Here is a 14,029-nt window from a genome sequence, read left to right as displayed (position 1 = left end):
AGATTTGCAAAGATGTACAAGGGTTGCAGAAGGAATCAGCAAATAAATATATATATTCCTTTCTCTTCTGTTAGTGGCAGCATTTCAAGAACAAAATCTAGTTTATGGAATTCTGGATCTAATTGAATAAATTGCTAGGAATTTGGCAGTCTTGACTATTGTAACTGAGTCTATTAGTGTGGTTTTCTCTGACGATACTGACGACCAGGGGCTCTGACAACCAGGGGCTCATTTTTGAAGGCTCCGATATTTCAGATTCAGAGAGAGATAGTGCATTAATAAATAATTATTTAATTAAATTTATAATACCGCCCTTCATCTGAGAATCATAGGGTACCTTACACTATAAAACAAGTAAATATATAACATAATAACAAACGAAACAACGCTGCCTGCTCCCCTACCCCCAGTTTAAAAAGCCATGGATTGTTTTAATTAGCCAAAAGCTCGAGAAAAGAGAAATGTTTTCAACTAGCACCTAAAGGTATGTAATGAAGGTGCCAGGTGAGTAGGGAAGATAAGTGAGTTGGCTCTGGTTGTATATATCAGAGCTGGGGAACCTACATCCCTTCAGGTGCTGCTACTTCCCTCTTTGCTGATGCTTTCCTATGCTGACTTGGAATTATGGGAGTACAACATGATCTGGAGGCCCACAGGTTCCACAACTCTGGCATATATAAACTAAACAGACATTGTGGATCGAGGGCCTGACCCCCGCTATGTGAAATAAACACACAAGGACACGTGATATAAGGTTAATGGGCAAGAAAAGGCCACAACTTTATTGATTACAGCAGTGAAAAGGTATTGGCTTAGGCATTGGATGACTATAGGAGGTGGGTTTATTCAACAGTAGGTGGAGCCTGTTGATGCTAATCCAACTATAGGCTCACCCCTGATGTCACCGAGGGTCGTGCCATGGCCTCCCGCCAAGCAGGCATCAGACGGAATACACGACCGCCAGATTCCTTTAACGGAATAACCCACGGTAGATAGCATAGGCGATGGCCACACCTAGCCCTTGACACACATGAATCCAATGCCTAACCTACCCACCAATACCACAAAAGTTGTGACGATTGCTACGAGGTAGGCGAAAAAACCAAAAAGCCTAATGCCAAATGGAAAAATTCCTACCAGGCCCCCCAGACAACCGGGGCGACCAACCTAAGGTCCATAGCAAGGCCAAAAAACCTAGACCCTGAGCTAAATGGGAGTGGAGGGTGGGTGACTCGCTGCGGGACGATGACGACTGAGGAGGAGGCGGAGCAGGAGCCGCAGCATTAAGCTGCTAAACACGCCCCCGGAGACACCTGGTTGGCTGCCTCCGGTGGGCGTGGGCACCAGCCAGGTGAGGAGGGGCGGAGCTCGGGCTCCCGCCCACAACCACTCCCCTCTCTTCCAGGGAGGAGAGTCTTTACAGAGACCACAAGTTTCCAGTACTCTCTCTTTGGAAACCTGAAAGTTTAAAAGATTTATTGTTGTATAACAAAGGAAGAAGTTTTTGAATATTAGAAGAGGAAATCAATGTTCCTTTTCCTCCTTCCAGAAAGAACCCTGTATAGTGAGCTATGTATGGTTTATAACTTCATTGTGAACCTACCCACCTCAACTCTAAGCCATGATATTATGTTTGTGCTCAAGCAGACCAATAGCCCCATTCCACCTCCCAATAACACCCTCAGTATTCCAGACATCTTAGAAAACTGAGCATAGGTCCTTTTTGGGTTATTATTTAAACCTTCCCCCCTTTTGATTTAGACACTAATATATGTGTGCCTATATGGTAGCACGTAGAAGTATGAAAGCATTGGCTTCTGTTTACTGTGATCTTATTTTGAAACTGATAAGCACAGGGCCACCGGTATTTGGTATTATAAGAACACAATTGTTACTAATATTTTCTAATATGTGATGATATCACATAATATTCATAGATATTTTTACATGGAGTGTGAACAAAAGAATGTGTTAAGTACCTCTATCCCAGATGAATGAAGAATGGAAGTTTACAGAAAGTACAATTTCTATTATTCGTTGGTCCTGGAAGAAAGCTTGACCTTTTCCATTCTTTTCCAGTATTCATGATATTTGGCCTACATTTTCTTAGTTCCTTGTGTAATTTCTTTATCTGATGGTTTCACATTTCTCGTTTCATCAACAAGATGAAGTCTCCCCTCGACTGTTATTTATTCTTGGGGAAAATAGGTGGCCTTGTGATAATTTATTAGCAGTGGTTTCAGAGAGATTGCCAATTATTAGTTATGAACTCCAGTGAGAGTTCAGGCAAACAAAATGAACTTAGACTGAAATAACATGGGGATGTTGCATTATTAAAGGAAATCCCTGAAGATAGTCCTTTGGACCAATTCACATAATGTGGGTACACTACTTCATTTCACCATTTGATTGGGTATTCTGAGCTGAATTGGTACACTAATTTCATTCTAAAACACTGTTTCAGTGGGATTCTGTCAGATTCTATAATGACCCCACCAGTATATTTTGAGTATAGACATGTTCTTAAATAGTTTAAGGTTGGAAGATTTTCAACTTCTCTGCCATTTTGTTCAAACTTCATGTGTATTAGGAAGGGAAAAACAAAAAATGAAGATAGAAAAAGAAAGAAACAATTGGATTGAAATTGAAAATCAAGTTTTGTACAGGAAAAGGAATAGGAATTTGTGTATTGGACATCCTGCAAACCAGGAATGGGGAACCTGTGGATACCAGATGTTGATGGACTTCAACTTGGAGCTGCCCCATCAGCATGGTCAATGGTCATGGATTACGGGAATGAATGAATGAATTTATTAATTTATTAATTAATTTATTACACACACAATATCACAGATCATAAAAAATATCAGAAATACAAGGGACAATATGCAATAACAAGAATTTAAATATAAAAATTAGAATTAATTGTTAGCGTGCCCCCTGTAATTAACATTTAGGGGATTGGACATTATGGGATACCACTTGCTTCCTATGATTGATTGCAGACGCACAGAATTTAGCTACATTTAATGTAGTCTTGGGCTTCTTGTCCTCTAGCAGTAGTTTTAGACTATGGTATTCCGATTCTTTCCTAGACTTTTGCAAAACAGGTGTAATAAAAGTCAAACGTATATCCTCATAAAGACGACAACGTAATAGTACATGTGAAGCAGTTTCAACTTCCAACGAGCCACAAGGACAGACCCGTGCTGTGTATGGTTTACCCTCAAATCCGCCCTGAAGTAAGGCAGAAGGGAGAACGTTAAATCTGGCGAGGGTATGGATTATGGGAGTTGGAGTCCAACAACACCAAGAAAACCACAGGTTATTTATCCTTCCTGTATACTACCCTTGATTGAGATATTTATACTGTGGCATTGTACTATTTTTTTCTGTTTGCTATACATCAATACAAGAAGTGCTACGGAGGACATTGTATAACCACGCAATTAAAAAAAATCAGTCATAATTTTTATTTTTTGCATGCAGTCAGTTTTATTTATAATCATGGAGAAGACTGCCAATCTTGATTCTACTAAGGCAGGGTTCCTCAACCTCGGCTCTCCAGATGTTTTTGGCCTACAACTCCCATGATCCCAAGCTAGCAGGACCAGTGTTCAGGGATGATGGGAATTGTAGTCTGAAAACATCTGGAGGGCCGAGGTTGAGGAAGCTTGTACTAAGGTCACATACCAGCATGCACTTGTAGATGTGCATATGCTCAGGCTCCACATACAAACCTCACTGAAAATGTGCATATGCCCATGCCCAACTGGCAAGCTTTGGATCCTCCTACCCCTGAGGTTTGTCCTCCTGATATTACTGCCTGTTCACCTGCCATCTCTGAGTGAGTAGTGAGAGATCATGGAGAAGGACAGTAACCTTCACAAGCATTATCCCCTCTCCCTGACATGGGAAGAGGAAGAATTCTTGAAAGGAACCATAATAAGAACTTCTTATTCAAATAGCCTGGAAGCCATGTTGGTTAGCCAAATCTTTGGATAACTATTTAGCTGAATAATTCCCTTTAGAACCCTAATTCACAAAATGGCATTCTAAAATCTTCCCAGTGGCCTTCCTGAAAGATTCCTCGACATCCTTGTTTCTCAGGCTATATACAAGTGGGTTAATTAAAGGAGGGAGGACTGTTTTGCTAAGGTCTCTCATTGCTTCAGTTTTTGGTATCACATATACAATGATTAATGCCCCATAGAACATGGAAACAACAATCACATGAGAAGAACAGGTGGAAAAGGCCTTCTGCTTCCCAGTGGTGGATGGGATTTTTAAAATGGCAGCAACGATAAATATGTAGGAGATAAGGGTACAAAGAAACGGAGGAAAACTGAACACAAAAGCAAGGATTAGAATGACACATTTCACAAGGCTGGTGTCACTGCATGAGATTTTAACCAATGAAAGAGATTCACAAAAGAAATGATCGATTTCATTGGAACCACAGTACTGTAGTTGCCGCATTAAGACCAAGCATATGGTGAGCAACACAATGCTGTTGATCCAAGAGCAACAGGCCAGCTGGATACACAGCTTACCATTCATAAGAGTTGCATAATAGAGGGGTTTGCATATGGCTAAGAAGCGATCATAAGACATTACAGAGAGCAGATAACATTCTGTGCCAATCAGGAAAGAAACAAAAAAAAATTGTATGTAACATCCTTTAACAGAGATGGCTTTGTCTCCTGTCAGGAGACTGGTCAGCATCTTGGGCAGAGTTGTTGAGCTGTAGACTGCTTCCAAAAAAGACAGATTCCCCAGGAAGAAGTACATAGGTGTGTGCAGGTGATGATCAGTCACTATGAGAAAGACCATGAGGATATTGAAAGCAATTGTCAAAATGTAGATCCCCAGAAACACAAGGAACAGAAAGATGTGGAGATGAGGGAGATCCCCAAATCCCAGGAGGATGAACTCTGTGATTTCACTCAGGTTTCTCTGCATTGTGGTTGTCATCAAATGCTACATTCTGAAAGATATTTGGAAAGTAACATGAAAATGATAGCCGTTATACAATAGTTAAGTACCACTGAGTGAAGTAATGGAAGGGAGAAATATTCCACAACCAAGTCTCTAAAAAAAAATACACATCACCTGGGATGACAGGTGAACTAATGCCAGTGTACTGGAAGAAGCAAAGGTCACCAGTGTTAAAGTAATGATTCTTCAACATCAACTTTGTTAGACTGGTCATGTTTTGGGGATGCCTGATTTTCATCTTTCAAAGCAACTACTCTACTCTGATCTTAGAATGATAACCATAATGCTGGTGGTCCAAAAAAGAGGTTGAAAGACTCTCTCAGGGCAAATTTTAAAAAATGTAGTATAAACATTGACAACTGAGAAGCACTGGCCTGCGAGCGCTCCAATTGGAGAACAACCTTTACCAAAGGTGTCATGTGTTTTGAAGACGTTCAAACTCAGGACAAAAGGGAGAAACTGGCTAAGAGGAAGGCACTCTTGGCAAACTCTCACCATTATCAACTCCCACCCAGAAACCTATGTCCCCACTGTGGAAGGACATGTGGATCCAGAATTGTCCTCCAGTCACTTACAAACTCACTTTTAAAACTGTCTATGGAAACAATCCTACTCAGCTACGAGTGATCACCAAAGAAGAAGAAGAAGGAAGGAAGGAAGACAAATATAACCTAGTTGATTGTTAAAACAGGCCACAACTTTACTGAGAAAACACAAGTAACACTGGTGCCTGACCAGTAAATGGGACACAGCATCACAAGTTTCCTCTCATTATATCATAATGTTAATTTTTTGCTTTTATGTGAATGACTGCACTTTGAACAAGAAGGCAGCATACTAAATTTAGTAGGGGTACTCAGTGGTAAAATAGAGCAACTAGAGGCTAGCAGGCAGCTTGATACAATCTTGATTTAATTTTGATGCAATGCTTTGTACAATTGAACAATGGAGGAAAAATATGGGAAATCTAGGAATGTTGGAGGATCATCCTTATCCACATTTCCTGAACTAATACTGTACATGGATCAGGACATACATAATTCTTTGGATTTCATATTTTTCTGAATTGTACAATATCATTTTCAGCTATGAAAATAAAGTGATAAAAGTACGTGAAGGCATTAAAATTGTTATTTCCAGATAACATGTATTTAAAAATGCATACGTACATTGTACAGTAATATGTTTTAAATATATTTCATTTTTATTGTAAAAGAGGGTGGGGACTATGAAGGACTACACAGAAATAATCAACTTTGAAAATAAGACTATAGCATAAGGAACTCCAAAATCCTAAGAGAGAATCAGGTGAGGGGGAAAAAATCAAAAGTATCATTAACTTAAATATAATTTGGTGGTCTTGTGAGTTTGGCTGTCTTGATGTTTGATATTGGTTTCATCTGGAAAAATTAATAGAGAAATGCACTTTAGCCAATTTGGGGGTTATAGAGCTTTGTATATTGAGCAATGGCAGATAAGCATTGAGATGGAATATGCAGCTTCCATCTTGGCAGAAATAAGGAGCCTGGGAGACTTGAGTTCTGAGCTGGCTGATGGATTTAGTTTTTCTACTTGGGAACCTATTGTAGGAATAACTGTTGTTGCTGTCTTGGATATTTTGCTTGTATATATACAACTAAACCAGCCTTTCTCAACCTGTTGGTCCCCAGATGTTGTTGAACTACCACTCCCATCACCCCTAGCTAGCAAGTCTGGAGCTCAGGGATGATGGGAGTTGTAGTCCAACAACATATGGGGACCCACAGGTTGAAAACCACTGAACTAAACAGAAGCTGCACTTGACCATGGGCTGGTTCCAGATTAAGAGAATTGCATTTAGTGCCCGTGACTAAATTAACCTGTGGATTTCAGTGGGACCTAAGAGCCAACCCCAGAAGTCATCAGTGGTCTCTCAACCAAAGAAAATAGAGAACATTCAGTGCGGCCTCATATTTCTTACTATTGAATAAAGTGAGGAATTGAGAACCACACATTAATTGCAAAATACCTTTATCATGAAGGAATGAGGAGCTGAAGTTTGTATTGAGTGCAATTTCTGAGATGCTGGTCTTAGGAGCAAGTTTTCTTCTATCCCCATCTTCACAGACTTGATTGGAAGTTTATTTCTACATAGCTGCTTTATTTATTTTAGCATCCCATGGCATTTTTCTCCTCTCAGGCATTCTCAGAAAGAAGCAGTCTCTAGCTGGTTGTTATATATTATTAGAAATCAAAGGTAAACATACTGAGAGATAGGGACTAATTGTCAGAGAGGGAACATTAGCTTGAAATCTAGACCAAACTCACATGGGGATCTTGCATCCCTAGTGTCAGATGTGGGGCACTTTAGGGACTTCCATTCTTAGAAATGTTCTTTAATGAATATTCAGATTTTATCAAGGGAAACAAAGCCCTATTTTCCTTCTGCAGATGTTGATTTGGTCACTTAAAAAGTAAGACTATTTGAGTGGGATTGGTGTTACTTTATTTTTTTGAGTTGGCCTTGTGTGGAATGTATTGAAGTACCTTTGGGGGGCAGGGGGCAGTCAGGTGGGGGGGGGGACTCCCTGATCCTGAATGGGGTAACTGTTCCCCTGAAGGACCAGGTGTACAGCCTGGGAGTCATTTTGGATTCACAGCTGTCCATGGAGGTGCAGGTCAATTCTGTGTCCAGGGCAGCTGTCTACCAGCTCCAACTGATTCACAGGATGAGACCCTACCTACCCACATACTGTCTCACCAGAGTGGTATATTCTCTAGTTATCTCCCATTTGGACTACTGCAATGTGTTCTACATGGGGCTACCTTTGAAGGTGACCCGGAAGCTACAACTAATCCAGAATGCTGCAGCTAGACTGGTGACTGGGAGTGGCCACTGAGACAATATAATACTGTTCCTGAAAGACCTACATTGGCTCCCAGTACATTTTCGAGCACAATTCAAAGTGTTAGCACTTTTAAAGCCCTAAGGGGCATTGGCCCAGTATACGTGAAGGAGCATCTCCACCCCTATCGTTCAGCCTGGACAATGAGGTCCAGCTGCAAGGGCCTTCTTGCAGTTCCCTCACTGTGAGAAGTGAGGTTACAGGGAACCAGGCAGAGGACCTTCTGGGTAGTGGCTCCTGCCCTGTGGAACGCCCTCCCCTCAGATGTCATGGAAATAAAAAAACTATATGGTTCTTAGAAGACATCTGAAGGAAACTCTGTACAAGGAATTTTTTTAATGGAATAATAATAATAATTTATTATTTATACCCTGTCCATCTAGCTGGGTTTCACCAGCAACTCTGGGCGGCTCCCAATAGAATATTAAAAACACGATAAAACATCAAACATTAAAAACTTCCCTAATGTCTAATGTTTTACAACTTATTATGTGCTGTAAGCTGCCCAGACTGGCTGGGGAAACCCAGCAGATGGGTAGGGTATAAATAATAAAATTCTTATTCTTATGTTTGTGGACAAATGCCGGCTTCCTCAGTCAGAAAGCGAGATGAGTGCCAAAACTCCATAGCCACATTTGATTAGACTTAACTGTTCAGGGGTCCTTTACCTTTCTTTTTTTTAAGCTTTTTTACTCATGCAATTAGGAATCCTGAAATTTATGCTGTTGGGACTCCTAATCATGTGAAAGGACTCCTATGCACATACAGTTGCACATTAGCAGATTCATTGTAGGCCTCCAATTGAAGTCACATAATATAGTCTCCCCCTCCCCAGAATGATATTGATACCAAAATGGGCTACTGACTGTAGTTTCTTACAGCAGATGACAATTGTGAAACAAATGAGAAGGAAATGATCTTATAATGTAAATAAGGCAAATGGAATTGAAAATGGTATTTCAAAGTGGGAGGAGGTCATTGAACAACTTTTATAACTTATTCAAATAACTTTTATTGCTGGAAAATGAAACAAAAGTTTGTGCAATGGAGAACAGAATGTAAACTTTATTAGAAACCCCCCAAGTTCCTGCATGATCCTGTTCCTAAGGGGCACACAGAAGTCTGAGATATGCCTCTGAAATCAGTCTGCACATCCTATAGACAGATGATATCTGCGGGCGGAAAATGGTGAGAGTAAGAGAGACTGGATATTTTTCACTCTTCGGTATTTTTTAAAAGCTTAATCAGAAATGTTTTGGGAAATGAAAGGAATTTCACCTCTTTTAGAAAAAATATTTTATGTTATTATTTTCTTCTTCATTTGAACGGTTGGGTGTGTAAGAACCCCCAGACCCATGCATGTTTCCATCTCTTTCTTGATTTTATATTGTTTCATTAAGAAATTTCAGCTATGTTGATGACAGGAAAATTCCCTTAGAGTACAATTCATGATTGGAGGCTCCTTTCATGAACAGATTGGTGTTCATGGAATAGTACATATGACAAAGTGAGGGTGGCAATTTCAGCTCTGTTTCACAGGTCACAAATCAGCCTCTAATGTCACATACCAGCATGCAAAAGTAACACATATGCACAGTAGGTGTGCATATTCTCAAGCGCCACATACAAACTTCATTGCAAATGTGCAATGCCCTACTGCCAATCTCTGTATCCTCCTGGCCCTGCAGTTTGTCCTCCTGCTATTGCTGTCTGTTCACTTGCCATCTATGAGTGAGTAATGAGAGAGCATAGAAAAGGACAGTAACCTTCACAAGCATTACCCCCTCTCTTTTAAAGTTGTGATGCCTGTTGGTCCCAGAGGAAGAAGCAATCCAATGGGTAGTGAAAACAGTTGCATAGGAAGAGGATGATTTCTTGAAAGGAACCTCAGTAGGAACGTCTTTCCCAAATACCCATAAAGCCTGGAACTGATGTTGCTTGGCAAAAGGCTTTGGATAACTATTTAGCTTTGAACCCCTAATTCAGAAAATGGCCTTCTAAAATCTTCCCAGTGGCCTTCCTGAAAGATTCCTTCACATCCTTGTTTCTCAGGCTATATACAAGGGGGTTAACTAAAGGCGGAAGGACTGTGTAAAAAAGAGAAAATATTTTGTTAAGGTCTCTCATTGCTTCAGTTTTTGGTGTCACATATACAATGATTAATGCCCCATAGAACAGCGAAACAACAATCACATGAGAAGAACAAGTGGAAAAGGCTTTCTGCCTTCCAGTGGTGGATGGGATTTTCAAAATTGAATCAATAATATATATGTAGGAGATCAGGGTCAAAAGAAAAGGGGGGAAACTGAACACAAAAGTCAGGATTACACTGGCATACTTCACAAGGCTGGTATCACTGCATGAGATATTGACCAATGCAAGAGAGTCACAAAAGAAATGATCCATTTCATTGGAATTACAATACTTTAGTTGCAACACCAAGATCAAATATATAGAAGTAAACAAAATGCTATTAATCCAGGAGGCACTGGCCAGCTGGATACACAGCTTACCATTCATAAGAGTTGCATAATAGAGGGGTTTACATATAGCTAAGAAACGATCATAAGACATCACAGAGAGCAGATAACATTCTGTGCCAATCAGGAGATCAAAGAAATATAATTGTATATGACATCCTTTAAAAGAGATGGTTTTGTCTTCAGTCAATAGACTGGTCAGCATCCTGGGCAGTGTGGTTGAGCTGTAGACTGTCTCCAGAAAAGACAAATTCCCCAAGAAGAAGTACATGGGTGTGTGCAAGTGATGGTCGGTCACTATGAGAATAACTGTGAGAATATTGAAAGTCATTGTCAATATGTAGATCACCAGAAACACAAGGAACAGGAAGATCTGTAGATGAGGGAGTTCCCCGAATCCCAGAAGAATAAACTCAGTAATTTCACTCTGGTTTTCCTGCATTATGGATGTCATCAAACGTGCATTACAAAGTTATATCATATCCTGAAAGACAACTGAAACATAAGATAAGTAAAAGGTATTTGTAGTCATGAATTTTACAGATACCACTGAGGGAAAACGTGGAGAAAGCGCAGTATGACTCAGGGATGTTTTGCAGGCTATAACCTTTCTGAAAGCTCACAATGCTAAAATGCCTGTGAACAAAAGTTGCTCAAAAGCATACCAGCATGAATAGATAAATAGGTACCACTGTGGCAGGAAGGTAAATTGTGTCTCTGTGTGCTCTGGCTTCTGCCACAGTGTTCCATTGTGCCAGAAGCAGTTTGGTCATGCTGGCCACATGACCCAGAAAAGCTGTCTGTGGACAAATGCTGGCTTTCTTGGTCTGAAAGCGGAGATGAGCACCCCACCCCACAGTCAAATTCGACTGGACTTAACCGTCCAGGGGTCCTTTACCTTACTGCACTCCAGCCTAATCGGGACATGTTGCATTTAGCAGGAATACTTATTGGTATACTGGTAAAATACTCATAGAGGCTTGCAGGCAACTTGATATAATCATGATGAAGAGGGAGGAAAATTGTGAAATCTATACATATAGGGGAAACAACCTTATTCACAGTTACTGGACTAAAACAGGGATCAGGACATAAGTGTACTTTGGAGTTCATAATTTACTGAATTTTGTAATACAGAAAATAAAGGAATGTACCAAACTGCATTAAAATGTCTAATCTATAGAATACGTGTAGAAATGCATACATTAAAACTATCTATTTCAGTTTATCTTGTGAGGTATATGCAAATTTTCATACAGTATTCTTTTTTTAAATGCAAATGAATGTGATATTGACATATAGTATCACAGGAATAGCCATTCTTATTTTTGCCTTCAGTGCTCTACTGGTATATATGTAAATAAACCAATGGTCATATTAGGAATGGGGGGGAATCAATTCAGTTCACATTGAAAGGCAAGCATGCACAATTTGTAGTTTCTGAAACAATGCATGGACCAAAACACAGCCATGCATTGAAATTTGCACTTCTCTGGATCTTGCAATAATACAGTTCTCCAGTCAAGTCATATTTATAAAAATGCATATACTAGGGGAAAGTGTTCATATAAATCCATATATTCATGAAATAATAAGCAAAAATGTGTTCCATTAGGGGGAACTGATTTGTAAAAAGAAGTATCTTAGGCAAATTTGCATACAAATATATGCATATTTTGAGATATTTGTACTAAAATCCTAGTGAACTTTTATGAGGACTTAGAAGAATTTCAGAAACCAATGTGGGAATTTGGAAAACTGACCTTCAAAGTGAGAAAATGGCAACTTGAGAGAAGCCAAAATTCACAGATTTGCTCATCCCAAATTCTAACTGGCCATTGGTTAGATCCAGATTAAGTGAATTGAATTTAGTTCCCATTGAAAACTATGGGTCTTATTAAGCCATGATAAGTTTGACCCATTGATTTCAGTGGAGGAGTCTACCCCAAAAGCCTCCAAATCTTTCTCAAGCAAAGAAAATGAAAGCATTCAGTGCTGTCACAGCTTTGTTACTCAAAGCAAGCAGTTCACAAACACTCATTTATCACGGCGCTTCAGTTCCTGCAAATAACTTGCACTGAGTGTCATTACCTCTCTCATGAATGAAGTTTCTTGTAAGCTCAATTTCGAGCAGCTTTTGGTCTTGGGAGCAAGATGTGCACTGTGTCTTCTATAAGCATCTCAATAGACAAAGCTTGCCTTCCCATAATTTCTGAATTCTGTTTAGTCTGCTATGGCTTGTTTCACATCTTAGGCTATATATATATATATATATAGAGAGAGAGAGAGAGAGAGAGGGGGCAAGTTTCTATTTGGTTATTATTTATTATTAAGCATAAAAGGTAAATATCTTGAGAGATGAAATAATAATCTGAGAGGGAATGTAGGTTTCAAAGCTAGACTGAAGCCACACAGGGATACTGCAGGCCCATAGTCACAGAAGTAGGACACTGTGGGGATTTCCCTCATTCAGAAATATTCCCACTCCTTTCCTGAATGTTCAGAGTAATTCTTCTTTTAAGCACTACCTCTTTTACTTTTACTTAATTATAAGGAGCAGGGAAGGCATTTGGGCAATATACAGTTTAAGGCCTCATTGAAAAGTAAGGCAATAGATGTTGTATTGACCTACTGTTTTTAAAGTGAATTGTTCATAAGGGTATGTGCTTTTCGTTTCATTAGACCTTTCGGCAGTGCAGTGCATCCTCCTTTTTATGTTTTAATTTAACCCACATACTGGGTAAAATGAATTTTTGACATGCCTAGTGCACTGAACTGTGGTCATTGACCCAGACCAACTTGTAGCTGAAACCAGAAACAATATGTAAACCAACACAAAGCCATCCTTTTAAATTCACTCTTCTCTGAATTTTGCAGTGCAGTGCAGTTCTCCAGCCAATTAATCTGCACACAACTGCATACTGGATATTGGAGAAGATAAAATACATAATGCATTATATTAGGAAAAAATGCCTGAAAGAAATCAGTAAATTTGCAAACAGAAATGTGTATCTCTGGAGAAATGTGCATCAAAAGGCTTCCATTAGGATTCCCCTCCCCCCACTCAGAAATTGCTGCAGGTGTGAAGAACTGGATTTAAGATTGGAAATATGAAAAAATAAGAGAAACCAAAACTGGCAGATTCATCTATCTCTATCTACAACTGAACCATGGTAGGGGATAAGGAACCAAGAGAAGTGAAACTGGCAGATCCATTCATCCCTAGACATCCATAGGATTTATTTTACTTTATTCATTTATTTCAAAAGATGTACATACTGCTGGATTGCATTAAAATCTCAAAGTGGTTTTCAGCAAGAATGAAAACTAAAATTATCAGTAAAAGCAGATAACTATTTAAAGCTTTTTTAAAAAGTAAAAGCAGCAGTATACTAAAATCCAAATTAAAATCCACATGCCTGGATATATTGGCCTAAAGAAAAATGTTTTTGGCAGGTGCCAAAAAAAAAAAAAAGGACAGTAAAGGCACTTGCCTTAAGTCAATAGGCAGAGTTCAAAAGTGTGCATGAATCTTATGAAGCATTTTTAGCAGGCCCAGTTTTACTGACTGATGCAGTTAACTGGACATAGATGGAGTAAGCTACACCTTGAAGTAGGCCTGGTAGCAAATTGGCAAGCAGTGCAGGTTCTGAGCAGAGGTGCTAT

At 39.5% G+C, this 14,029-nt stretch overlaps 1 protein-coding gene across 1 annotated transcript; it reads right to left on the bottom strand.

Moving 5' to 3' along the window:
• Nucleotides 1–9,860: 9,860 nt before the first annotated feature.
• Nucleotides 9,861–10,817, bottom strand: LOC128400384 (olfactory receptor 1019-like). Its single transcript, XM_053362565.1, has one exon. The coding sequence runs from the start codon at nt 10,815–10,817 to the stop codon at nt 9,861–9,863; it is 957 nt and encodes a 318-aa protein (XP_053218540.1).
• Between the last annotated feature and the right edge of the window lie 3,212 nt (nt 10,818–14,029).

Source organism: Podarcis raffonei, chromosome 13 (genome assembly GCF_027172205.1).
Source record: "Podarcis raffonei isolate rPodRaf1 chromosome 13, rPodRaf1.pri, whole genome shotgun sequence".
In the NCBI taxonomy this organism is placed as follows: Eukaryota; Metazoa; Chordata; class Lepidosauria; order Squamata; family Lacertidae; genus Podarcis; species Podarcis raffonei.
The sequence above is the reverse complement of the archived record's forward strand: the minus strand, read 5'-3'. Positions and strand labels throughout refer to the sequence as shown.